Source organism: Prosopis cineraria, unplaced genomic scaffold, assembly GCF_029017545.1.
Source record: "Prosopis cineraria cultivar Desert tree isolate PC_DT_omini unplaced genomic scaffold, ASM2901754v1 PC12, whole genome shotgun sequence".
In the NCBI taxonomy this organism is placed as follows: Eukaryota; Viridiplantae; Streptophyta; class Magnoliopsida; order Fabales; family Fabaceae; genus Prosopis; species Prosopis cineraria.
The window spans coordinates 36440063-36467582 of NW_026555343.1; the positions used below are offsets into that span (position 1 = coordinate 36440063).

Here is a 27520-nt window from a genome sequence, read left to right on the forward strand (position 1 = left end):
CAATTGGTGAACTCAGCTTAATCCACGCCTGACAATTTTTTTTTTAAAATGAGTCAAAAATATCAATTCATATAACTGTAAATTCAAAAGTTTTAATTATATATAAGTACTTAAGTTTTAAATGTAATTCTGTAACTAAATTTTTATTTGTAATTATCTAACCAATATTTACAAACTATTATTAATTTAAAGATAAATTATCAAGTTTTGCAGCGAACAAGGACTGTAGTGGGAGTTGACAAATTGTGCTTGCAATTTGCAAAGTGCATTCCTGCCTTTCTAGTTGGGCCAGCCAAGGTATTTGATCATACAGCCAAGAGTTTATATATGTTCACGTTCCAAGGTTTTCAATCGCAAATGTACCTTTCAAGGCTGTGCTGTGAATCTTGTGATCGCGAGTTTCAAAAAAAAAAAAAAAAATCTCAAGTGGCATTTGGGAATTGGATCTTTGTCAAGGAGATTTTGGGAAACAGAGATCCTTCGGGATGCTCTTTTCATGACCCCCAACTCTCCCTCCTTGTTTTTATTTAATTTGGACCGATTCTATCATTTTAGATTTCTTAATCACCGTATGATTTCGTAATCACCACACGATGCTCTTTTTAATAATCGCCGTTTCTGGCATGGGATGTTTCATCCATACATTCATGACTCATCATTTCCAGAAACAAATATGATAATGAGGAACTAATTATAGCAAAGTATAGTATACTTTCACTTGGTTTAGCATTTCGCTCTCATTCAGAGCCTTGCTTTGGGGAATGAATTTCATATGAGAGAAAATTTGTCCGTGCTGTGGTCAACAGATCGAGTTTAACCTAGCCGCTGTTGCGGCTCTTTTACAAAAAAATTGATATTTCACTATTTGTTATTTTGTGCCAAACCCGGGTATAAAGGGATCGATATTTGCTGATTTCCTTCCTTCCTTTGAGAAAACCATCGTCTCCAATCTCCATTCAGGCATCTTATCTTTCCTTCTCTTCTTACCCTTCTTATCCGTGTCTCTCTTCATGCTCTCTTCTTGAAGTACCATATTATTGGTTTTTCTTCAAGGGACCTAAGAGGGAGACATGGACGCTGTTCTTCAGACGAGAGGGCTTCTCTCTCTGCCTACCAACCCCAGAAATAGGGTTCTACAGCCATCACAGGGCTTAAGGCAAAGATTTTTCTCTCCAAAACCCAAAATCCTTGGTGGGTCTTCTCTGTCAACCAATGGGTTCCAGAAATTTCATGGCTTTTCCTCAAAACCTAATGGCTTTATCCAAAAGGATAGAAATTTGTTCATCTGCAAGGCTGAAGCTGCTGCTGCTGCTGATGGGCAGCCCCTATACGGCGAAATCGAAATTGATAAGCCAAAATTCTTGGGTATTGAGGTTGCTACCCTCAAGAAGATTATACCGCTTGGGATGATGTTCTTTTGTATCCTCTTCAACTACACAATCCTCAGAGATACAAAGGACGTGCTGGTTGTGACAGCCAGAGGAAGTAGTGCAGAGATTATACCTTTCCTGAAAACTTGGGTAAATCTCCCTATGGCTGTTGGGTTTATGTTGTTATACACAAAATTGGCTGATGTTCTGCCCAAACAAGCTCTGTTCTACTCCGTTATTCTCCCCTTCATCGCCTTCTTTGGGGCGTTTGGATTCGTTCTATACCCTCTTAGCAACTATATCCATCCTCAAGCATTCGCAGATAAGCTTCTTAACATCCTTGGACCTAGGTTCCTTGGTCCGCTTGCTATTATGAGAATCTGGAGCTTTTGTTTGTTCTATGTCATGGCTGAATTATGGGGGAGTGTGGTGATTTCAGTGCTCTTTTGGGGGTTTGCCAATCAGGTATATTCATCTCTTTAACTGACTTTGTGTATTGGTGTTTTATCTTGATTGTCTAAAAACAGCATATTTGGTATCAAATTATGATTTAGTTTCTGGTTATGTATGATATCCCACCTCAGCATATTCTGCTTCCTGCTGTTTTGAACTAGACTTCTCTTCAATGAAACTGGTTGGCTGAACTGTTGACGAAGTTTGCCATCATCATTGGCTAAATGAATCGTTTTACTTTTTGTCGATTCCTTTTGGCATCTGTCCACATTTTTAATTTTAATTTATTTTCTTCTTGTTTGAATGTTCATTTAGTTAAATCAGCTTTCCTGCGCTGGCTGGTCAGATTCTGTGGATTGTCTTATACGGTGATTTATTTTATAATATCTTTGAACAGTTCTCTACTTTCCTAGCAGCGATCCTTATCTGTTACACAGTTTTCAGGGTCAGTTTTGTTCTTTTAAGGATGATTTTGTGTTTCTTAAAGGATGTTCTGGTTCCTATCATAGAGTTAACATTATTCAAATTTCTATTGTTTGTTAAGACTTGACAGAGCATATGAAGAAAAACTTAGCTACATGTTGCTGCATTGAAGTTGGCCAATCTTTGTGCAAGGTGTTTTATTATTTTCAAAATATATATCATCCTCCCTAATCAAACTATTTAATTTATGCCTTATATATTGTGCCATAAATTTTAAGCCCCCTCCTTTTGGCTGCTGAAATATGGGTATTTATTGTAAAGATGATTCCTTATTTTAACATCAATTCATATTTTGTCTTCTTCACCAAGGACTATAGTGCCTTTTTCAACCTGAAAGTATAAATGGAAAACAAGCATTATAAGTGACATTTCAATATAGAGAAAAAATGGTATGGGACTTTGTGGTAGCTTTGAGTTCTGGTTTTTCTTTTCTCATGTGTTACATCTATCAACTTCTTAGCTGAATGAAAAGATTGTCAGATGACTTGTCTTGAATCTTTTAGCAAGAACAGTACTCACGTTAGATTTTTCTTGCTAGTTGTGTTGTTTTGGCCAATCTTGCCAGTAGTTAACATGTCAGTTTTTCAAATCCTACATATCTTCATTGCTAATTTTTTTGTCTATCTTGGGGGTTTGTACCTGGTTAACAACATTCCTAAGAGCTTGGTTGATGATAGAATACAACAACATCGTGCAATCCATACAGCAACTTGTGGGATAAGAATTGTTGTTGTTGGGGGTTTGTACCTGGTTTTGCTGATTGGATAATGTAAGTGAACGTGGCTGTTTCTGCAGATAACTACCGTTGAGGAAGCAAAACGTTTCTATCCTTTGTTTGGATTAGGAGCTAATGTTGCCCTTATATTCTCTGGTCGGACAGTGAAATACTTCTCTAATCTGAGGCAGAACTTAGGTCCTGGAGTTGATGGTTGGGCCATATCTTTAAAAGGGATGATGAGCATTGTGGTGCTTCTGGGTGGTGCAATTTGTCTCTTGTACTGGTGGGTGAATAGATATGTTCCTCTTCCTACAAGAAGCAAGAAGAAGAAGGTACTTTTATATAAGGCTGCAATATTGTTATTTTTATTCACTTTAGTCTTATAAAGAAAAATTAGATGGCAATACGCTTGTTATCTATCTATCCTTCGCTGTTAAATTGGTGCAACAAAAAAAAAAAAAAAAAAAAACCTCTCATATACACACGTACACAATCGCAAGCATGCACAGACGCAATTTCTTTTAGTTATTTGCATGCCCTTGGTGGTTGAATCGTGGGTGTTTGGTTTATACTTCTCTGTCTCCTTTTGGTTTTATATAAATCATGAAACATATTACTTGATCTGAAATAAGTTAACTGAAGCTTCCCCCTACATTTTATCAATACAGGAGAAGGTCAGAATGGGGACAATGGAGAGCTTGAAGTTCTTGGTGTCTTCAAAATACGTTAGAGATCTTGCAACCTTGGTGGTTGCTTATGGAATCAGCATTAACCTTGTTGAGGTTACATGGAAATCAAAGCTCAAAGCCCAGGTAAATATCAAAGGACAAGACTTCAGTGCAATGTCTTTTTGGATGTTTGCTATCAGGATATCAAATAAAAGAATGACAAGGAGAGTTTTTTCTCAAGTCATGATACTATCTGAAAATTTGCGGCAAACACATGAGGAACTTAAAGATTTTCCAATGTCAAATGATTTATTTTTGTCTTGTCTTTTGTTTATAACTGACAATTTGACCATGCCATTTCTTTCTCTTCCCTTCAAAAATTCTGCAGTTCCCTAGTCCAAATGAATACTCTTCTTTTATGGGTGACTTCTCAACCGCGACGGGAATCATGACATTCACGATGATGCTTCTTAGCCAATTTATCTTCAACAAATATGGATGGGGAGTGGCTGCAAAGATCACACCCACAGTCCTGCTTCTGACAGGAGTTGGATTCTTTTCTCTCATACTCTTTGGGGCTCCACTTGCGCCAGCCCTTGCACAATTCGGAATGACTCCTCTTCTTGCAGCTGTGTATGTTGGTGCTATGCAGAACATTTTCAGCAAGAGTGCCAAGTACAGCTTATTTGATCCCTGCAAGGAAATGGCCTACATACCCTTGGATGAGGATACCAAGGTTTGGACCTCTCTCTCTTCTTCTAAATCATTCTTAAAACCAAATACAAATGAACTTTTTTCAAGCTGCAGTGCCTGATAAGGAAACACTTAGGTTCAATTCTTTGTTGTTTACTTTTAGCTTTTTTAATGAAAGCATATCACATGGCATAATTTCCTTTGGAAGAATCAAGAATGTGATGTTGAGCTGTAAAAAGTGTTCACATGGTAAAGCATACCTAAATTCAAGGAACTTAACTGAATTTTGCCTTCCTGAGATTGAAGTGGAAAGAAGTCATGTACTGCTGTAAATATGTGCAGTGTTATCTGATGGCAATTGGATAATATTTTGATCATGTTGAAATCCAGCATGCACTTAATCTGAATTTATCTTCATTGGTCCTGACATGCTTGATAAGACTTCTTCTTCTTGTTGGTCTTGACATGCTTGCTCATTGCTGTAGGTTAAAGGAAAGGCAGCCATTGATGTTGTTTGCAATCCCTTGGGGAAATCTGGGGGTGCACTGATTCAGCAATTTATGATCTTGACTTTCGGGTCCCTTGCAAATTCGACTCCATATCTGGGAGGGGTGCTTCTTGTGATTGTTCTTGCCTGGTTAGGAGCAGCCAAGTCCTTGGATGCGCAGTTCACTGCATTGCGCCGTGAGGAAGAGCTCGAGAAAGAGATGGAAAGGGCAGCAGTTAAGATACCAGTGGTGGCTGAAAATGAATCCGGGAATGGTTCTCTTGGAAGCGGATCGCAGCCACTGAGCGACTCAGCGAGCATTCCATCTGAAACACCAACTACTCGCAACATTTAGATACATTCCTTTCTGCAAAAATGTGAAGCAGAAAGAAGAGGAAGAACTTTGATCAGTTTAGGTTAAAACTATTTATTTATTGTAGGTTGATACTATGCTTATAGAATAAGTTAGTTTGTTGACTCTTCGGAGCGCTTTAAATTTTTTTGCCTCACATGTATAAGTCGGCTTATCCTGTTTTGTGGAGTCACAATTATTCTTAGTCAAAGGAAGAATTTGCATCCATATCTGATTTATTCTGCTGTGTTTATGCAGTGACATTAACCCTTTGAGGGTTTGCAAGGTAAAACAAGCTCGTCCTAATCTCCCTTGGATTCACCAAATGAAATGGTTTTGTACTTAAAAAAGAACAAAAAGAAAAAAAATTTACTCCTGCTGTGCATGTCTTTCAATTGGAGACGTAAAAGGGCTGCATCAAATTTTTATTCATTTATGCAAAGTGATGAGTTTTTGGGCCTGTTTGATTGTGTCGTGTTCCCATTTTCTTGTTTTAAAAAGTTATTTTGTAATACAATTTTTAAAATTATTTCTTAAAAGAAAACAAAATGAAAATTTGTTAAGGAATATAAAATCTCAAATTTGAGTTACGAAATATGTAATCGTGTTAAATTAAATCACGAAAGACACAGCTGAGATATCTGGGAGCCATTGTCTGTGAACAGACAATGTGATAACGACTCTCCCTGTTGAATATTGGAAACAAAACTTACTAACGAACTTTTCTACGTGGATGATTCCAAGTTTCTCCTGAGTTGGGCTGAATAACCAAATTCTTCTTTAGGCCTGGGCTGTCATGACAGGACATCCCTAGGAACCATGACAAAACGAAGCCCAAATAAAATCTTACTTGGCCCATGTAGCCCAGTGGAATGATTCCCAATCGCTTTCGGCCTGAACAACATAGTGGGCTGGATAGAATATTTTAATAAATGCAGTGGGCCCACTGTGCTAAGAGAAGCAGTCGTCTGTTTCAAAACGAACAAATGATGGGCATGTTCCCGAGAGCGCATGGTGGTCAATTGTCACACATGCAGCGCCCTCATTTTGGCATTTCATATGACATTAAAATTAAAATCGTCTCTTCTCTGTTTTTTTTTTATTCCCACTTCAGAAACTTTTACTGTTACCAAACAACAAGAATTCATCTCCAAGCTCTCTCTCTCTCTCTCTATATATATATATATACGTTGTGTAATAATTAATACAGGGATGGGAACAAAGTAACGGATAGAAAAACAGTAAGTTTTATCCTATTTGGATGGCTTGGAATGGTAATATGAAGAAGCAAACAGAAAAAATCCAATTCCTTTACGCAATGCATGAGATAAGGAGAGAAGAAAGGTGTGTGTGTTTCCTAGTCATTTTCATGTTGCTATGTGTCATTAATTGTTAATTTTGTTCTTCTTCATGGGGATGGTATATATTATATATGTGAGCAATTTTGGCTTCTTCATACAAAGTATGTGGCCCTCTCTCCAAATTGTTCCCACATTCATTTACTTTTGTTTTTGAGTCCTAATAACTCATAAAAATAAAAAAGGCCTCACCATTCAATCATCATCATTTACAAAGTATTTACATATTATTATATACTAATGAGATCTTCACAGTGGAAGTAGATTTGAACTAATACTTTCAATCAACATTTAATTTATTCCCACTAAAAAAATCTTTAATTAATGCTCACTTTTTCCTATTAAATGGAAATTAATTTTCAATTACATTTTTGTATATCAATCTACTACTTTGGTCCGATTTATAGGATATAGAGAGAGATAATATTTGTTTTAATTTATTTATAAAGCACATCAATAATTATTACATTCATCTTTATCATTTTGTCCCTATTAAATGTTAAAAATTTTAAGGTATTTGAAGTACGTATATTTATTAAAGGTAAAATTTAAAACTTGTTGATTTTTTAGGCAATTAATGAGGTTTAACATGTTTTAATTCTAGCAAAATATTGAAAGTTATCTATAAATAAGACAAGAAGTAGTATATATCATTCTCTTCAACAGGTCATTTATTAGTTAAGATATCACATTAAATGTTACGCACAATTTTATATTAAACACATAATATTGACACATATATTTCACTGTTGAAAAAATTAACTCATTTATTAGTAATAACTAGTTTAACTAATTTTCACACAATTTCTATCATTTGGTTAAAAAGTAATATTCACCCTTTTTCTAAACTATCATTTTAAAAGTATTAGATTTTTTAAGGTGTAATTAATAATTTTTTTTAAAAAAGGTGCCTTTAATTGAGACATATCATTAAATAAAGATAAATATAAAAATAATATATAATTTTAAATAATATGAGCTAACGTATGGAAAGGTGTAAATTAATTAAAAATATTTTATATAAGTAACTTCGAGTATTTTCACTGAAATTAAAAAAAATTTTAAATTTCATTAACTTTATCTATAAAATTAATAAATTTTTAATTTTTTAATTTTATCTCTATTAAAAATATAGTATTGAACTGTCTTATAAATAAGATCAAAACAAATATTCTATTTTTACCTTGTAAATAGAATAAAAGGAATAAACCTAAAAGGAAAAAGGACTATAATGAGTTGGATTCTCACCAATTCAACCAACATTCATTGGTTATCCCATTGTTACGTTGCCTTTATTTTTGAGAAAACATTTCTCATTTCTCACTAATTATTTCACCTAAACACATTTGAGTTTTGAGCTTTTTTTTTTTTTTTTTGGCCCCCAATAGGATACTTTTAATGACGTTTACATTCCCTTACATTGAGAACAGCGAAGTATAGTTATATATGTACACGACGCTCACAAAAAGCAGAACAACAACTAAGAACCAGAGAGAGTGACGACTCTGCTCCGCCATGTTCAGTGAAAGGAACAAGCAGTCTCAGCCTGAACAGCCCATGATAGCAAAATCGCCGTCACATTTCTCGTCGGAATGCTGGTTCGACGACGCATGCATATTGGACATGGACTACTTCGTCAAAACCCTCTCAGGCATTAAAGCAAAAGGCGTGCGTGCAGACCTAATCGGCTCCATCATCATCCACTACGCCTCCAAATGGCTTCCCGAACTCTCCGACGGCAACATCGACGTCGTCTCCAACAAACCCTCCCTCACTCAATTCCAAGAATCGCCGGAAAGCGTGACGGCCTCGTGGATGAAGAAGCGATTCTTCGTCGAAACGCTCGTCGGAGTTCTACCTCCGGAGAAGGACTCAATCCCCTGCAATTTCCTGCTTCGACTTCTGAGAACGGCGAATATGGTCGGCGTGGAGCTGAATTACAAATCAGAGCTGGAGAAGAGGATATCGTGGCAGCTAGATCAGGCGTCTTTGAAGGAGATAATGATACCGTCGTTCAGTCACACGTGTGAGACGCTGTTAGATGTGGAGCTTGTGATAAGGTTGGTGAAGAGATTTGTGGGATTAGACGTTGACGGAGGGAAGAGTGGGGTGGCTCTGATGAAGGTAGCCAAATTAGTGGATGCGTACCTGGCGGAAACTGCCGTGGATGCGAATCTAAGCTTGTCGGAATTCGCTGCGCTCGCCGGAGCTCTCCCTCCACATTCCAGAGCTACAGACGATGGCTTGTACAGAGCCATTGACACTTATCTTAAAGTATGTTTTATCATCACTTTAATTTTAATCTTCCATATGAATAACTTCATGAAGCATATTTTTAGTATATTTATAATAACTGTAATTTTATTTTTAAAGCAAAAGTACACATTTTGTGCTTTAATTTCATACTAAGTTTCATTTTTTTCTCCTCATTTTATAAAATATTTTTTAGTCTTCTAACTTTAATGCTATAAGTTTCATTAACCCCAAAAAAAAATACCAACATTAAACTTTTAAATATTAATAAAATATTTTAAATGCTAACATATTAAATTAATTTTTTAAAATATAACATAAAAATCATCATTTGACATTAATGATGTTAAGATTAGAGAATTAAAAAGATACTTTATAAAATTAAAGTTAAAGGATCAATGTGCATTTCTATTTTTTTATTAAATTTTTATAAATAAATTGTTTCTTAAAAATAACTATTTTTGTTAAACAGGTCTTATAAGTTTTATACTTTCACTAAATTAGAAAAAAAAACTTTTAAAATTTTTGTAAATATGAATATATTTTAATTTGGTCAAATAAACTGAACTTCACGCAATGTTTTATTAAAGAATGGCATTTTTTTTTTTGCGGTGGACTGTTTATATTTTGATTAAAATAAAGATAATTAAGAATATAGGTAACTTGTGTTGTCACCACCACGAGATTCTTGCTCTTGATCAGAGAAGAATTTCTGGAGTAGAAAATGGAGTACGAAACAGAGGGAGAATTAATAACCACAAGGGTATGAATATGAATGTCATTTATATGTCTGTGGGGATATCATAGAACAACCTGTCATATTGGCTTTTCCTTCGTCCTCGTCCTCGTCCTCACCTTGATAAAGCTAAAAGTTGGTGCTACTGTTTTATTCATATAGAAACTCAATCCCATGTTACCTTCATGCTAGCTAAGTACTACTTTTCCGATTTTCATTACTTATTATTTATATTTAGGGCTTAACCCTTTTGATGACTTCCATGATGATTTAGTTGAGTGGACTTACTTCTCCTTTATACCTAATAAATGAAATAACATTACATTGAGAGAATTACTTCTATAATCATGCATGGAATTGGACTTAAATGTATTTATATCCATTTATATGTATAATAAGTAGGGATAATGTAACTTTTAATTATTTAAATTTATTTTAATTATCAATTCAATAAATTCTTATCATTAATTTTGTTAACATGTTAAGATCTATCTGTTATAATTTGATTGGATATAAATATATTAAATATATAAGGTTAAGTAAATTCATGTTATCCAATTTATTATTTGTCAATCAAATTCTTAAAGTTTTATAAGGATACATAATTAGTTTTTTTTAAATGTTAAAGATCAATTCTATATTGTTATAAATTAAATTTTAAAGGCTTGATTGTTGAATATTAAATTCAAGAATCAAATTGTTAATTGAGAAAAACTTAAAAATGACTGAAAATTTTGTCATGCCTTACCAACATAGCAGATAATCTTAGCACTAAAACCAATTTAATGGACACCCTTTGAAGTATTGTATAACGTCACGTGCAGGAGTAACAAAAAGAGAAAGTAGTAAAAGATAACATGTTATCTTGTTCAATTCACAGAAAAGTGATGCAGTGATTCGTGAATGTATCAATTCCCTGATATATCTATCTCTATATCCTGAGAATGATTTGTGTGGTGTGATCATATATGTATACAGGCACATCCAAGGGTATCGAAACAAGAAAGGAAAGGTCTGTGCAAGCTAATAGATTGCAGGAAACTAACCCCAGAAGCGTCACTACACGCAGCTCAGAACGAACGCTTGCCTGTGAGAGCTGTGATCCAAGTGCTGTTCTCGGAGCAGACAAAGCTGACCCGTCACGTGGACTGGAGCGGCTCCTTCGGCATGAGAAGCCCGAACGGCGGGGATTTGCCGGTGAGGTCATTCTCGAAGAGGGAGATGCAGGCGCAGCAGATGGAGATAAGGAAGCTGAAGGAAGACGTGTATAGGCTTCAGAGTCAGTGCAGTGTGATGCAGGTGCAGATGGAGAGGATGATGATGGACAAGAACAAGAATAAGGGTTTGTTCAGATCATGGAAGAAGTTAGGGATTGCTGGGTTTGGTAAGACTGTGAATGTGATGGCTTCTAATTCCGTGGACAAGAACATTCAACGTGCAGAAGATCATGATGATGATGGGTTTGAGATTAGACAGACTCCTTTGGACATCAAAACCAGATCATCGTCCGTCAAACCTCGGACTCCTCACAAGTGGAGGAAATCTATGTCTTGAAACATTAACACAGCCTCTGAGAGAATAAAAACTGCTTGCATTACTTCGGATTTCTTTTTTGTTTTTGTTGTGAGCTAGCTAGTCTATATATATATATATATATATATATATTATATGTAAGTTTATTTTGTTTGGTGTTAGACTTCCTGATTGATGTCAACTTAGAAATAAGATCATGAGAAGAATTTTGTTTTGGTCCAAGATAAGTGATTCCCTCTTTCTGGTGATGTGATCTCCATTGTATCAATTGCAGGAGATGCAAATTAAATGGGAAAGTACAATGCAAGTTCTTAATTGAAGTGCATATTTTTGATAAAGGAAGTAACCATAAATGCTTGTTCTTATTGCAAAGGGGGGAAAGAGAAGAAAGAAAGAAAGAAGAAAAGAGTTTGCTTATTATTTCTTCTTGACTCAACAGGGAAAACAAACACACAGTAAGTTTGATCAATTGATGAAGGAAAGTGGGGAATCTGGAGGAGAGAAACTAGCTAGCTATGAGAAACACGACAGTCATAATTAATTTATTTTAAAATAATATATTAAAATACTAAAAATTAAGTAATTAGTTAATGTGAGGTGGTACTATATGGGAGAGAAATTATAACATATAATGGAGGTTAAAGTGCACTTTTAGTTATTTAATTTTATATAAAGTTTCAATTTAGTCATTTAATATTGTAAAGTATTTTTTTTAGTCTTTTAAGTCTCACACTGTTAGTTTGATACACAAATTTTTTTTATATTCAACCTTTAAATATTAATAAAATATTTTTAAATATTGACATGTTAAGTTTAATTTTTCTAAATAACAATTATTGGTACAAAAATAATTATTTAAAACTAACAGTGTTAAAGTTAAATGATTAAAAAGATACTTTATAAAATTAAGAGATTAAAGTAAAATATTATATAAAATTAAAGGACTAAAAGTATACATTAAACCATTAGCTCAAATTAGCAAGAGTTGGTATATTAAAGAAAGGTTAATGGGAAAAAAAATTATCCAACAACTTTTTTTCCAAAAGCGTCGAATATTCTAAAGTGAATAAAAAGGTGCAAGATATTCATGAACTTGTTATTGATGACCCATAATTTACGTGGTTCTTGGACGATTTTTAGGACTAAAATTACTAATTAACTGATGACAATAAGGAGAAAGTGATTCATCCTATATCTCACTGACTGTTTTATGGGGCAAATTTAAGGAATGGGAAGGGAAAACCCAAAAAAAAATAGGGGGGGGGGGTTGCAAATGAGAAGATTCGGATCAAGGCCCAATATTTGGCCTATAAGTGCTCAACTGCCCGCAGTTGAGAGTATGAAGGTCCCCGCTGGTGCAACACCGTCAACGAGGTCCAAAAAAAAAAAAAAAAAGGCAAAGGAGAAGTTGGTGACGCCTAGGATTGAAGGAAAGGAAAGAAGCCTTGCTCGTCTCTCGACCGCCTGTTGTCGAGGATAAGCACCAAAACACTGCCGCTTGGCAGTGTGTTTTTTTTTTTTTATTTTTTTAACCACAAAATTATTATTATAATAATAAATAAATATTATAAAATTATTATTTTAATATTTAATAAATAAATAAATATAAAAAGATGTTAACATTAAATATGAACAGATTAGCTCATTAAAATTTGATTTGAACAGCTTATATATAAATTTTAATTTGAACAGTTTAAAACTGTATTGAAAAAATTAAAATTATAACTAAAAATATTTTTTTATTTTATTAATTTTGCACAGTTGTTTATCTATGAGAAATAATATTATTCAAGACATAGTCAGGTATTAAATATAAGTATTTTTTTAATAAAAATTCAAACATCCATTTAAGAACTGGCTCATTTTATTAGATTTAACTCTTATTTAAAATTATTTAAATATTTTTATTTTTTTAATATAATTCTTAATGTTCAAATCAAAAATTTTTTATAAACTATTCAAGTTTAATTTTATCATCTTAACATTTATTAGTTTATTAAATATTAAAATAATAATTTTATAATAATTATTTATTATTATAATAAATTAATAATAAATTTGTGATTTAAAAAAAAAAAAAAAACACTGCCGTGCTGAACACCGAAACCGAGTCCAGAATATACTGAGGATGGCCGTCCGTAGTCAAAAGCTTAGAAACAAGTGGGGGGTCCATATTTCACTCAAATTAATGTGAACTGTTGGATTTGACTTGGCAAAATGCAAAGCTTCAGCTTCGGGCTCATTGGGATTTGAAATTACATTAGGAAGACTAAGAAACACTTAGAGGGGACATTTATTCTCTTGGAGCCAATCCGTATAAAATAGCTAAGCACGAAGCTTGGGAGCGCGATTTATCTAAACTGGGAGTGATTTCCTATAATCCTTCTCTACTCTATACTTGTTGTTTGAAGGATTTGGAAATAGTTATAGCTGTTTTTTGTTTTTTTTGAACGAAAAATAGTTGTAGCTGTTTACATGTTTGGCTTCTAAGTTTCCAGTAAAGATTGAGAGTAGCTTGACTAGAATGTTTATACTCTTTACTTGCTTTATCTTTTATTCTTGTTGCTCGAACTCCATTGTTTTACAACTCTATCTAAGTATTTTAATCAATTATATTTGTTTTCCTTGCGCTTATTTCAAATTTTGTATGTGGCCAATATACTCTCTGTTCCTGGGGTTGTTTGATATTCTAAAAGAAAAAGAGTGAATTTAGACCTAAAAAAGTAATCATAAATAATTAGATTATGAATAATTTAAGAATTTATAGCAGCTTTAACCATAGTTTATTGGTTCAATTAGAAGGTTAGAATTAGTGAAAGCTAATTTAATTAAAATGAAATACATTTTAATATACTAGAAGGTAATTAAGTCACTCTTATAACAGTTGTAACTTTAACTGAGCAGGACTAGTTTTAATGAGTTAGAGTAAGGCATCTTGATAGATGAACCATACCCCTAACGCTTTATTATTAAGTGAATCTCCATGTAGTTCTTTTTGTTGATTTATTTTAAGTGCTTCAATTTATTATCTCATTTTCTCTCTCTTAATTGATAATTGTTGCTTTCGGATAACATATATCACTATTCTTGTCAAGGTATGACACGAATACTTTGGTTATTAAACTACAATCAAACCTCTGGAGTTGGGGTATATTAGTTATAATGAGTGCAATAATCTCCATTTCATTAAATTTGACTAACATTTGTTAACATTAATCGTTAAAAAAATGAGGCAAACATAGAGTGCAAAAATACTAGGAACCTTTTCTCTAGAAATTTTTAATATCCTTAAGTTAATAATGGTACATTGATACCTATTAACTTTACAAAAGAGGTCATATAGTCAAATTCAACCCTAACAATTTAAGCTTTTGGGTTTATTTAGATTAATTTGAATACTTGAATTGTCAAATATTATTTAGTTTAATTTTTTATTTTTCAGTCAATTTCATTTTTTATCTTAACAAATAATGATATTCAATTTTTATATAATTTTATTTTATTTTATTTTATTAATAATGAAATGAATATGGTATTTGAGCTAAGCCCATTCAAATTTGGGCTTGGCCTAAATTTCTTCAAATTTATTCGAATCGCTTGAATAAGCTTGAAATAAAAATTATTTTCTAAACTTCCAAGTTAGTTCTAAGACTTTTTTAGACATATTTAGGCTGGCCTATCGGGTTTGACCCGAAATAATTACAATCTTTAACTTTTCCCAAGCTATTAAAATTATTTAACGTCGATCATGAAATTTTAAAAATAAAACGTAATGAATTGGGAAAGAATGGCCTGTTTTATAAAACTAATGGTTACACATGCACCATTGTTGACTTTAAAATATCATAAGATATTAGTCAAGTTTACTGGAGAAGATTGTTGTACCCATTATAACATGTTTATGGATATTCATGTACATTTATTCACTTAAGAATATTGGGTGATTTTGAAAAAAATGTTGTTGGGTATTTTTTCTCTTTAACCCATTTAAGAATATAAAGAATTTATATTAAATTGACATGAGCCAATATATATTATGATTCAACAAGTTAGAAATGTGCTGGTACACCCAGAGTGTCTAAAAAGTCCTCTAACTACCATGAACAGGCACAGCCATATTACCCATTAGTCATTGCTACTGATCTATTTATTCTTAGGGAGAATTGTTCTAAAGTCTCACTTAACATAATTAATTAATTCTAACTTCATTGATAACTGAGCTTAGAAGAATAACAACACATTGTGAGACTTGTTTGTAATTCTTCCCTATTCTTATCCCTAATTAATTAGTATTCTCTGCCCCATTTATATGACATTTTTTAGAAATTATTTGATGATCCATTATGTAAAATATTTTAAGAAAAATAATAATTCATTGATTAGAACATATTTCAAAATTATATTTTTTTTAACATTCTAACACTTCTTTTTCGGCCACACACACACACCAAATTTATATCAATAAGGATATTTTTTTGATCGCAATAAGGATTTATTAATTCAACTCTATCAGATATTTAACATACCGCGTGGGGAAAATTCTTCAGATCTCCCCCCCGCTTCTTTTTGATCAATCTACAGATCTGAAATTACTTGTACCCTGCATTTTTACAAGAATAGATTTGTGGGGTTTCACTGAGGAAATTTATTTAGAAAATGCAGTGTAGTTTAATATCTCAAGTTATATAGGTGGTGTATGATTATTCTTATATGCAGAAGATTAAAGATGTCCATGTTTACCATATACAACGACTAAAATTTATTCAAAATATTAACATATCTTGTATCAGCGTGTCACTTATATAGCCATTCAATGAAATATATTGGTTCACCAAACATATCTTGAATCAGCATGAATGTTCATTCTTCTGCAGAGTGAATTGTGTCACTTTTTCCTTGGTAATTGAGTACACTCGGGAAATTTAGTACCAGCATGTCATATGGGGTTTTTTTTATCAATATACGATAAACAATAAAATAAACTATCAAAATGCTACACTATGAAAATTACTTACCTAAATACTACACCAAAAATTGTTCAAGTTGAAAACGACTTTGTGGTTGTGAAACACTCATTAAGGCCAAGAACAGTTTTACAGTTGTAAATTATTTTTTGTTCAATGGAAAGTAAAATCGTTCACTTTTTATAGGTGAATGATTTCATCTTTTTTAATTGATGTAACATTTTATTTACTGTTAATTGCGAGAATATTTACTTTCCTTTCTTGCTTTGATTTTCTCACGTAATTCATTTAAGCATGAAATAGATAGCTACTTACTATTATTAATGCTCCTCCGACACTCAATGAGTTTGATAGAACACCTAAGTACATACAATGGTATTGAAGACATATCTGATGATAGATCCATCATATTAGTAATGATACTAGATATGTGGTAAGTTTTTTACCTTTTTCTACTAGTACCATCTTTTTTCTTTATAAAAAAAGTGCTATAAATTAATGTCTTATTGTTTATTTTAGGCTAACATAGCAAACGAGTTATACAGGCTAATGATTAATTCTAGTTCAAAATGCTCACATTGGATTGATTACCGAGATAGGGTTGCTCAAGACCAACGTATGTAATGAGAAGGGTTGCAATGAGTAGGAGTAGGTGAGTTGAAAAGGGATGATGATAAGGGTGACATGTAATGAGACTTGAACTAAATAGGATAGGGAGAGGCGAAAGGGGTGATAACAATGATAAGGCTAGCATGTAATGAGATTGACTAAAATTTTAAGGTTCTTATTCCTTTACATTTTCATTTTCAATTGGTAGTTGGGTAAACAAGTAGCTACCATATTGTTTGCTTGGTCTGTCTTGAGAAATTTATGGACGAGATAACTTAACTCTTGATAGAGCAGGAGCAAGTTGAGGGTCTTTGTTAAATCATTATTCTTTAATTGCAAGTAAGATATTGCATTGGTTTTGAGCAACCTTATCTTGATAATTAATGCAATGAGAGCACTTTGAATGAGAATCAATTGTTAGCCTATATAATTCATCTGCTATATCAGCCTAAAATAAAAATAGACATTATTATAACACTTTTTTTGTAAAGAAAAAAAGATAGTACTAGTAGAAGAATGTGAAAAACTTTCTGCATATCTAGTATCACTACTAATACGATGGATCTATTGTTGGGTATGTCTCCAATACCATTGCATGTACTCAAATGTTCTATTAAACTCATCAAGTGCTAGAGGAGTATTAATAATTGTAAGTGACCATCTATTCCATACTTGAATGAATCATGCAGGAAAAGCAAAGCAAGAAAAGAAACTAAATATTCTTGCAATTGATAATGAATAAAATGTCATGTTAATAAAAAAAAAGCATTGAATGAAAAAAAACAATTTCCAATTACAAAATTGTTCTTGGCCTAAACGAGTTCGTCATAGCCATGAAGTCATTTTCGGCTTGAATGATTTTTGGTGTAGTATTTGAATAAATACTTTCCATAGTGTAACATTTTGATAATTTCTTTTAGTGTTTATCATATATTGGTAGAAAAACCGTCATATAGGTTTATTGTTTTCGTATAGTCGGGTCTCATCAATTCTACTTGTAATAGAAGAGTTTGAAGGCAAATGCATGTAGAAATGAATAGATAATTCTTAATGCCACCTTTTTTGATATGCTTCTATATAAGGGCCAACGCAACAAAGCAGGAAAGTAGAAATAAAGAGAAACAAGCTGTTTTTACACATTTGACACTAAACATGAAACAGTTATACGCAAATCAAACAATTGAATGCCTCCATTTTACACACTTATTCTCGTTTTTTTTTCCTTAAATTTTTTACAACACAATAATTTATTCAACTAGCATCACTCTCAATTTCTAGAAAATTTATAAAAGATAAAGCCAAGTTTATAACAACAACAAGTTTTATCCTATTAGGTGAGGTTGGCCACATAAATTGCACGATGTTACTGTGCTCTATCATTTACCAAGCTTTTAGAATGTTGTTAACTAAAAGGTCTTGATCAACAATTTTCATGAATGTTCTCTTCGGCTTTCCATGTAGTCAATCAAATTTTCGCTGCTTTCTTGATAAAGCTGTTTGCTGCAGAGTGATGATTCTCATCATCACTACTCACATTCAGCCTCTTGCCAATGCAATCCTTGCCTTTTCTAATCCCTAGAAGCAAGGATGGAGAAGATGGGATTCGCCTAAAGGCTCTGGCACTCTCCGACCTTGCAAGCTTTTTTCCCTTTCTATTATTGCATTCCCTTCTTTCCATTTCCTCAAAACTTTTATTGCCATTTTCTTCACTTACACAAGCTTCTTCTTCAGTGTTTGCTGTGTGAATAACATTTGTACCAGCTTCACTTTCTATTCTATCTTCTTTATCTGCCCAACCATTCTTGTCTTGAGGAACTTGCTGTTGCTGTTCTTTATTTTCATATTCTGAAACTCTTGGGGTTTTCAGCTCCTGTTGTGGGTACCTCTGATTTATTTCTCTGATTATTTCCTCAGTCCCAGTAGTTTCATTTCCATGAGTTTCTAATGGATCCATGTCTTGGCTATTCTCTAAAAGAATTTGAAGCCACTTCTCCACATTCCCTTTGCCACGTTCCTGCCTGATATGTTCATTTTCCTCAGTTTCTGTTTCTTGAAGAACTGGAAATGAACTCTCACAACTTTCCTTACCTTCCTTGATTTTTAGCTTCTGAAGTTTTTGCTCAATTGAGATTTCCTCCCCCAAGGCAACACTTGATCTTTTAGGCTCCTCAAGCTTCTCAGTTGGTATTTTCAATTCCTGATTCTTTTCTTCTTGATTTTGTTCTTCATTTGCAGATAAACCAGCTTCAGATGCTCTTTGTTCCTCCTCCAAAAATACTCTAAGCTCCTTGTGCAAAGGTGTCCTTGGCCTGATTGCAGGTAAGCAAAGAACAGGTTTACTCTCTCTCTCTCCATCAAAGATGGAATCATCATCTATTCTTATTCTCTTCCTTCCTTGATCCCATTCAGGCCTTATCTGCTTCTCTATTTCATCTCTTTGTTTATGCCTGCGGTGAAGTTCTTTCTCTGCATTATCACAAATTGCCCTTTGAGCTTCTAACCTAGCCATAAGTGCATTAGTTGCAGCCAGGTTCAATCTGACCTGTTCCTTATAGATGACACTCCTGCAACAAACAATTTTCATAAGGTAATTGTCAAACGCTTACAAATTAAAGTATTGACCACATTCTCAAATAGTTTTGAATGAATCTTCACATTGATGTTCTTTTCAGGTAATTTGTGATAATGCAGAGAAGGAACTTACTGGTGCATGGCGTCCCTGATCATCTTCTCCAGCATGGTTCTGTAAGAAGATTGAGCCTCAGCTAACCGCCTGCACTTTTCTGCCTTCCTCCTGCTTTTTATGAGTGCCAATTCCAGGTCTTGAATTACGAGCTTCTCCTCCTCATTCTTGAGTCTCGTCTCACTCACTTCATCATCCAGCTTCTGAAATTCAGCCTGCATTCTTGTAGCTTCTTCTCTTTGCTTCAGGGAATCTCTGGCCATCACAATGGCCTGGTATGGGTTCTTAGCAAAATCTGGGTCTTCATTTTCTTTTAGGAGTTTGCACTTGCCTTTTCTTGCAGCCACTGATAAAATATCAAAGCAATGCAAGCAGAGAATGTTCAGCTATAAAGCCCCCATCTACATTATGGCCAAGATTAAATAAAAGTGTGAATTTTACCCTCCTACTTGTAATCTTAAACATTTTCAATACCTTGAGGTTATCATTATTCTGATTAAGTTAACGGTTTGCTTTTTGCAAATGCTATCTTACATCCAACTAACATGTTTAATCTAGTGTAATATAGAACAGTAGCTTCAGCAGCACAAGAAATTAGTTTGTTGATGAAATTGATTGAAGACTTGCTTTAGGAAGCGGATTATTTAGTGAAGCCACATTGTTCTGCTATCTTACACTATTGGAGAATCTCACGCATTAAGCATGTGAAGTTCAAATAGCAAATATACTCTCATTAAACCACTTGGTAGAGTCAAGTTCAGTGAATTTAAGAAACAATTCAAAATGAAAGACTAGTCGTTGAAGGAGAGCATTAAACATTAACCAAACCAACTATTGTAGATATTTCTTCTGATTTGAGCATATTTTTCTTTCTTTTTATAGATACTTCTTCCTACTGTTAAGAACCCTTCATGGTAGCGAAAATAAGAAAACAAAACGGAATGGAACGGGAAGCCATAAAAGGATGTATATAAATGGGCTCGATAATCATGCACTAACCAATTGCAGGAGACATAGGCCTTGGCTTTCGGTTATAATCCAGTTGCTTCAAAGCAAATTTATCAAAAGATTCCCTTCGAGATTCCACTATTGCAGCTGGGGCAAGCCCAATTTCTTCTTTCAATCCAATGAAATGCTGCGGAAAAGAATGAGAATCCACTATTTGAGAAGCATTCAGTTCTTCATTTTCTCCATCAGAGAATAAATATGAGAATGCCCTGTGCCTGTGGTTTGAAAATAGAGATATTGTCACTTACCACCATTTAATTTCCTGATTTTATTAATAACTAGAAGGTTAAATGGTTTTGTTGGCTATTATATAGTCTCATTCTAGTTTTATAGTTTAAAATTTGTCTAGAGTCTAAAAAAATTGTGCCCTGTGATCCTTGTTATGATTAAAATTTTCTTTAGGGTCATTAACTACATTGACTTGGTCAATTATCTGATCTGTCATTTCAAAGTTTCGAATATGCACAGTTCATACTATAGAAACTAAAATCACAAACACAAGTGATTTTTACTCAATCATCTACCTAGCAGCAAACTAATGAATTAAAGCATAAAGAACTAATGAACTAGACTAATGAAAGCTTAATGACAAGCAACAGATTAAAGATCATCTTAGTATTACATGAATCTAGTTACAAGCCTCTTTAAAACAGAGAGAACAAATTAAAATGGAGTGAAATTCATAATAATTTAAGCACATTACAATAAAGACGGACAATTAAAAGAAATGAATTACCTACCTGAAGTCTGAATTTGAAGAAGCAAAAATGGAGAGGAATTGATTCACAGAAAGACCCAACTGGAAATCCCACCATGGAATTAAGAATTCCAGCTTATTCTTCTTCTTCTTGCAGGCTTGCCTCTGCAATATCCTCAGATTGCTCAAAACAGTCAATCCTCCCCCTGCATATTCGTTTAACCCAGCAAATCAAAATTAAGATATTGCCCCTTTTACGCACGTTCTCAGAGAGAGAGAGAGAGATTACTTGAACAAGGAAACCAGTGATCGATTTCCCAAGCAAGAGGAGAGGCTGAATCAGCATGATAATACAGGACATTGCCATAAGGATCCACTCGAATTACAGCAGGATCAAACCCAGCATTCCTGAGATTTTGCAAATTTACAAACTTTCAGAGTCACCAATTGAAACCCTAAATTCCCTTTCATGCTCAGGAGAAAGCTAAGTTACAGATCTTACCCCAAATGGCTGAGCTGCTTCCATAAAATGCTGATAAAAATCTTTGGCTTCGCAGTTGGCTTCGCTTTCGGGTCAATTATTGGGAACATCATATCTAAATCCCTAGCCCTCGCAGCCTAATTATCATCTCAAAGAGCAAGATTACATTACAATCATACAGAATATATATATATATATACACACACACATATATCTGATGCTGATCCACAAATGAAATCAATTTTCTTACCTCGTCTTCTTCCAGAGCGTATGGTGTGAAGATGAACGGAGGGCCATGGCTGTAGGGACTGACACACTGATCACGGCAGAGCTGAGCGTAGGCTTTTGGGTACCCAAGGTTCTCGTTGACGGCCATTTCCTCTGGCGTGAACACATAATCGTCGGCCATCGTCTCGGTGGTGCTTGTCGATCTGTAACGTAGTTGTGGTTGAGAGACGCAGAGAGTGTGAATTGGAGGAGAGCGTGTTTTGTTGACGAAGAACTAACGGTCGAGTTGAATTAATTTGAAATGGTTTTCAATCAAAGCAATTAACAGATTCAAAGCGAAAGACGGGAGTGTCATGCTCAAGCTGGGTAACGGCTACAAGGGATGGAGGATATGTGACCCCACAGGGCCCACTTAAATTGAAAAAACAAATAAATAATAAATATGTTGATAAAAAGTGTTCAGTGACCATGATTACGCCCAGATCAGATTTTGCACTAAATTTACTTTTTAAGAATTTTAAAAAAATATCTTCGACCCCGAAAATATTTAAAGATGCAATTTTTTTTTGTATTGTCTAGAAGTTTAGTTATTTGATTTAATTTTGGAAATAATGATATTATTTACAGATTGGAAGCATCATCAAAATAGTTTAGGCAATGAATTATTTAATTTCAAAAAGATACCTAACAATTGAAACGATTGAGGGGCGGTGAAATTGATTCAAACAGAAGCTAAATTGACAATAAGAAAAAGTAAAGAAAAATAACTATGATTAAAGAAAGTTAAAGTGTAGGGTATTAGGTAGATAATGTCAAGTTTGAGGTCAAAAAACAAACATAGAAAATGATGTGGGAGACAAATTATGAAGCAAAATTTTAGGGTCACAGCCCCCCCCCCCCCAAAAAAAGGGCATTAAAAAGCTCCTTTTAGTTCAAAGTACACCTAAAAAGGGAAATCTAAATTTGTAAGGTTGGTGTCCCATGGATCTACAAAATTTGGATATTACTCAGACTCAGATTTGATTGACGGTAACTTTTTGTTGCTTGATTGATCATTATTAGTGGGGTAAAGCTATAAGGCAAATATTCGTAATATCTCTGGTCACTTTCTTTCTTTTTCAAGTTTGAATTCCTCTTGTTTGCGGGGCACCAACAATAAGAATCAACCTAATTTTTTTTATTTTGTTATTCCTAATTTGGGTGATGAAATGGTCTCAAAAAAAAAAAAAAAAGGTGATGAAGAAGCAGCCTCAATGACATCTGTACATGATGTTATTTTTGGTCAATCCATGGGCATGTAATATTCTCTGTCTCAACTTTTGTGGACATTGTCTGGCCTAAACAACATTTGTGGATATTTGAACTTGAATAGGCCCAACAACAAAGTATGGAGAGAGCATGACTATCTATATATAGACCCATTTTTCAATTTGGGCCTTTAAAACTGTGGTTTATAATTTAATGCAAGAGTGATTTTTTACTTATTCACTCGAAATGCGGGATTTTTCCTTCCATCATTACGCAACGTTTTTAAATTAGTTAACAAATAAAATTGTAGGGAGAATAATAATTAAAGACCTTATAAGAAATTAATGATAAATCAAGACCTTAAAAAAGTTATAGTTAGGAGATTATAATTTTAATTTTTAATATTGCATTTATGAAAATAAAAATTTATAAAATTTATAAAAAATTTAATATTAAGTTTAGACTATGCAGATATATCTGGATAGTTAATATATAAAAAAATATAAAAATTTTAATATTAAATTTGACCCTCATATTAAATCTAAACTAGATTAGTCATGAAAATATTTATTAATTTTTTTTTATAATTTTTTGAAATTTTTATTTAAAAATATAAAATTAATTTTTTAAGTTTGGACAATCCATATTAAAATCTGATGGTCCATATCTCTTCACCATGTTGAGCGCCAGATGAAACCAACATAATCTTGTTTATGTAAGGGGATGATTTTAATTATATTTCAATAAAATAAGTATTTTTTTTATTTTTTTAAGATAAATAATTAAATATTTTTAAGTACTTACCTAAATGAGCTACAAATGAGGAATGCTTTAATTCAAATTAAGTACTCCTCAATTAAATTACTATTTTATTTATTGTCATTGTTTTCTAATCACATCACACATGCATGGTCCAGGAGACAAAGGCGTATGTTCCTAGCTAGCCACATATACATACATATAGCTTTTAGTCATTTTCAGCCGTTTTCTTCTTGCGGAAAATAAAATTTCAAACCTTTCTTATCAATTTGTTGAAAAGATATTGAAATTCATGTGGTTTTCTGGGTAGCCAATCAAATGCATGTGACACCGGCCAGTTTCTGTATTACGTCAATTTTCAATTCTGACACGTAATGGTTTTCCTCTCTTAATTCGATTCTATCACCATCGTTTTTTTTTCCCCAACCACTTAATTTTTCTCAAATTTGAATCTGAATAAAATAGCTTCTAGAATCACAATATGTGTGTGTGAAGAATTAGGTACACGTATACGTTAACAACCTCATAATATTACACTTATATGTCTAAACCACCAGATCACATGTATATACATGTATACATTTACCTGTTCATAATAATTCATTGGAGTACCTGTTATATTTTCAAGTTTCAACTCCATCTCGGCAAAAAGTTGATACTTGATAACATGATATTATTAGAGTGAATATTATAGTTAAGTTATGTGAAAGGGATCATGGTTCGATTTTAATTAAGTTAATGTTCCAATCCTGTGGATAAAAATATGTAATTATGATGAAACTTGGAAGAGTTACCTTTAATTGAGTTTAACGTACAATATATCTAATTAGATTTGATAGTACTAGATATTGAATAATTATAACAAAAAAAAACCAATATTATATGTTCTAGAGACATCCTAGCAAGTTACTTATTTTGTTTTAATTTTTTATATAATTATCAGAGACTAAGTGACATTGATGCACTGTTGGGTCCAACTAAGGATAACTTTTCAAAGGTGTTTTCTATATTCACAGAAGCACAACTCAAGATTTTGTGCTTCAAGGGTTATAGTCTTTTCACTAGAATAAACACCAATTGATATTTTTATTTGTTATAGACTGAGGGCAAATGATAGATCTCTTTCAATTAATTACTAATATGAATTTCAACCATTTATTTTAATGATGAGAATTCCTGCAACTCATGTTAACTTGAATTGGTTATTGAATTTTTTTTTCTAGTGTAATGTAACATGTTAGTTTAAATTTATTTATCAAGAGGATATGATCACTGGTTGCATGTTGAAGAGTTTCAGAAAATTTCAAAGAAAATGACTTAAACAACTGCATCACATTATTGTAAGATGGTCTTATATTTATCTTTGGATGAGATCATCGCTTTGTTTTGTCTTGCACGATTTTCTTGACTCTGATTGTCAGAGTTTTAGTTAATCTAACTTTTCTATTGGTTTTCATACTTGAACACGTCCCATTTGCATTTTTCGCTTAAAGCAAAAACTTTAATTTGTCATAGTGAAGTAGTCTAACACGAAACCTTGCCAGAAAGAATATACGTATAGCTAGACTCATATTTTATAGTATTAGTAGTTAACGATTTAAAAATTAAAAGTCATTAATTGAAATAAATATGGAAATGAATTATTATTATAGTTATTAAAATAATCAACCACATCTTTAAATTATAGTATGATTTTTTATATTATAAAATAAATTTATATATAATTCACTACCATAAATATATATGTTTTTACATCTATGTTTTAAAGAGTTAAAAAAACACAGTATTGTAGAAAGAAGAGATGATGACATTTTAATAAATACTAGAGAATTCAATTGACATTCTACACCGGTTAGGTAAGGATCTAATGTGAAAAAAAAAAAATTTGCGCCGATGTCTTTGCACCCGGTGTAAAAACTGATCCCATAATTTTTTTTTTAAAAATGACTAACTATCCATACCAATTTTCTTTGTAACTAGCGTGAAATGTACACTTTTCATTTCAGTTATAGTTACAGTTGGTGTGAAAAGTATATATACATTTCACACCTATGTGAATAAATTTATTAATAGTGTCAAAAGTGGATACATGGGTTGATTCTGCACACTAGTTCTATAATAGGTGTGAAAGTCATTATTAACCGGAGTTAAAAAAAAGCTTTTTGTTGGTAGTGATTTATTGTTACACTGAAAATTTACAAAAACATGATATCAATGTTGTGAACGATCAACATTAGTAGAGAAATAAAAATCTATAATAATGGTAATTGCATTGAGTATAATGAACTTAGTTATTTATATATAAAGTTAAAGATTTGAAATTTGTGCAGAACAAATCGATTAATTATATTGGGAGATGACTATAAAATACCAAATATTGTGGCTAACAATATTTAGATTCGACCTAGTATTATCAAACATCAAATATAATAATTGTAAGGGGAAAAAAGAAAAGAAAGGAGATGAATATGACACCAATGAGATTAAAGGGTCATAGCATATCACATCTTAACTAAGACAAGGGATGATATAATAGCATTTGACTTACGTGGTGACACTAATTTCTAACTCTCATGTTTTCTATGACTACAAGAAGGAGGGGAATAAAACCATATATATGACTAATTGTTGTACTTACGTAGGCATAATTGTACTCATGAGTATAAATTTGAATACATGCATTCAAAATCTTAATTAAAATTAAGAAATTATTAATTAATTATAGTACTTTATCATTGACTTGACTTATTCATAGTAAAAACGAACTAAACTTACAAAAATAATAATAATAGCTAGAAATAAATGTAGAAGAGCATTAACATCCAAGATAATAATAATAACAACTTGACTTATGGTTAATTTGATTCTATGTTAAAATAATCTAAGTTCATGTTTGGATGGGAGGATTTGGGTTGGAGAATTTAAATTTGAATTTTCATATTTGAAATTCATAAATTATAAATTCTTTGTTTGGATGATATAAAAAATTTTATATTATAATATTAAAATTCTTTATTTAAATTTTAAGTAAAATTCTAAATTTTAAATTTTATGTTTGGACGATAGGAACCGAATTGCTAGCTTCAACTGGGACCTGACCATGAACGCTAACCTAGATCAAATGGTTGGCTTCCACTTGGCCCAAACTAAAGGCACCAACCGAGACTAGATGATGGACTACCATTGAGATGGGACTGTCAACACTTACTAGGCTTGGATCATTGGTGTTGATGGTCTGGTCTCGATTGAAGTTAACTGTTCAGTCCTAACCAATTCGATCCTAGTTAAATTCACCAATCTACTCTCAATCAACACTAACAATTCGATCCCAATTGCAGTTGGCCGTCTAGTCCTAATCAATACTAATGGTTCGATCCCAATGAAAGTTGGCCATCTAGCCTTAATTGATGCCAGTGATCTTATCCTAGTCTAATTCTCTAGTCTAATCCTAATTGGCGTTAACGGTTCAATCTTGGTTGTAATTGGTCATTTTGTCTCAGTTGGTATCGGCGGTCTAGTCCTAGTGAAAATCAACCTTCTAGTCTTGGTTGGTGTAGGCACTTGGTCCCAATCGATGCTGTCAATCTAGTCCTTATATAGTTAGTCATCTGATCCTAGTCAGCACTAACGAACTAATCCCAGTCAAAGTTTGTCATTTGATCCCGATGGAAGTTGGTTGTGTGGTCTCAATTGGCATCAGTCATCTAATCCTAGTTGAAGTTTTCTTTCCTATCCTGTG

At 32.9% G+C, this 27520-nt stretch overlaps 3 protein-coding genes across 3 annotated transcripts; 2 read left to right on the plus strand and 1 right to left on the minus strand.

Annotated features, from left to right (window-relative positions):
* Nucleotides 1-856: 856 nt before the first annotated feature.
* LOC129288383 (plastidic ATP/ADP-transporter-like) lies at nt 857-5452 on the plus strand. Its single transcript, XM_054924919.1, has 5 exons — nt 857-1835; nt 3102-3356; nt 3693-3836; nt 4081-4428; nt 4871-5452. Exons 1-5 carry the CDS (start codon nt 1071-1073, stop codon nt 5225-5227), a joined length of 1869 nt encoding a protein of 622 aa, XP_054780894.1. The 5' UTR covers nt 857-1070; the 3' UTR covers nt 5228-5452.
* Nucleotides 5453-8033: 2581 nt separating this feature from the next.
* Nucleotides 8034-11442, plus strand: LOC129288671 (root phototropism protein 3). The gene is made up of 2 exons (XM_054925378.1): nt 8034-8856; nt 10550-11442. Exons 1-2 carry the CDS (start codon nt 8098-8100, stop codon nt 11123-11125), a joined length of 1335 nt encoding a protein of 444 aa, XP_054781353.1. The 5' UTR covers nt 8034-8097; the 3' UTR covers nt 11126-11442.
* A 6305-nt stretch (nt 11443-17747) lies between these two features.
* Nucleotides 17748-22060, minus strand: LOC129288686 (uncharacterized). Its single transcript, XM_054925400.1, has 7 exons — nt 21797-22060; nt 21568-21683; nt 21355-21473; nt 21109-21271; nt 20360-20583; nt 19382-19706; nt 17748-19241 (listed from the first exon to the last, which is right to left on the minus strand). The coding sequence occupies exons 1-7, from the start codon at nt 21953-21955 to the stop codon at nt 18143-18145; spliced, it is 2205 nt and encodes a 734-aa protein (XP_054781375.1). The 5' UTR covers nt 21956-22060; the 3' UTR covers nt 17748-18142.
* Nucleotides 22061-27520: the final 5460 nt, after the last annotated feature.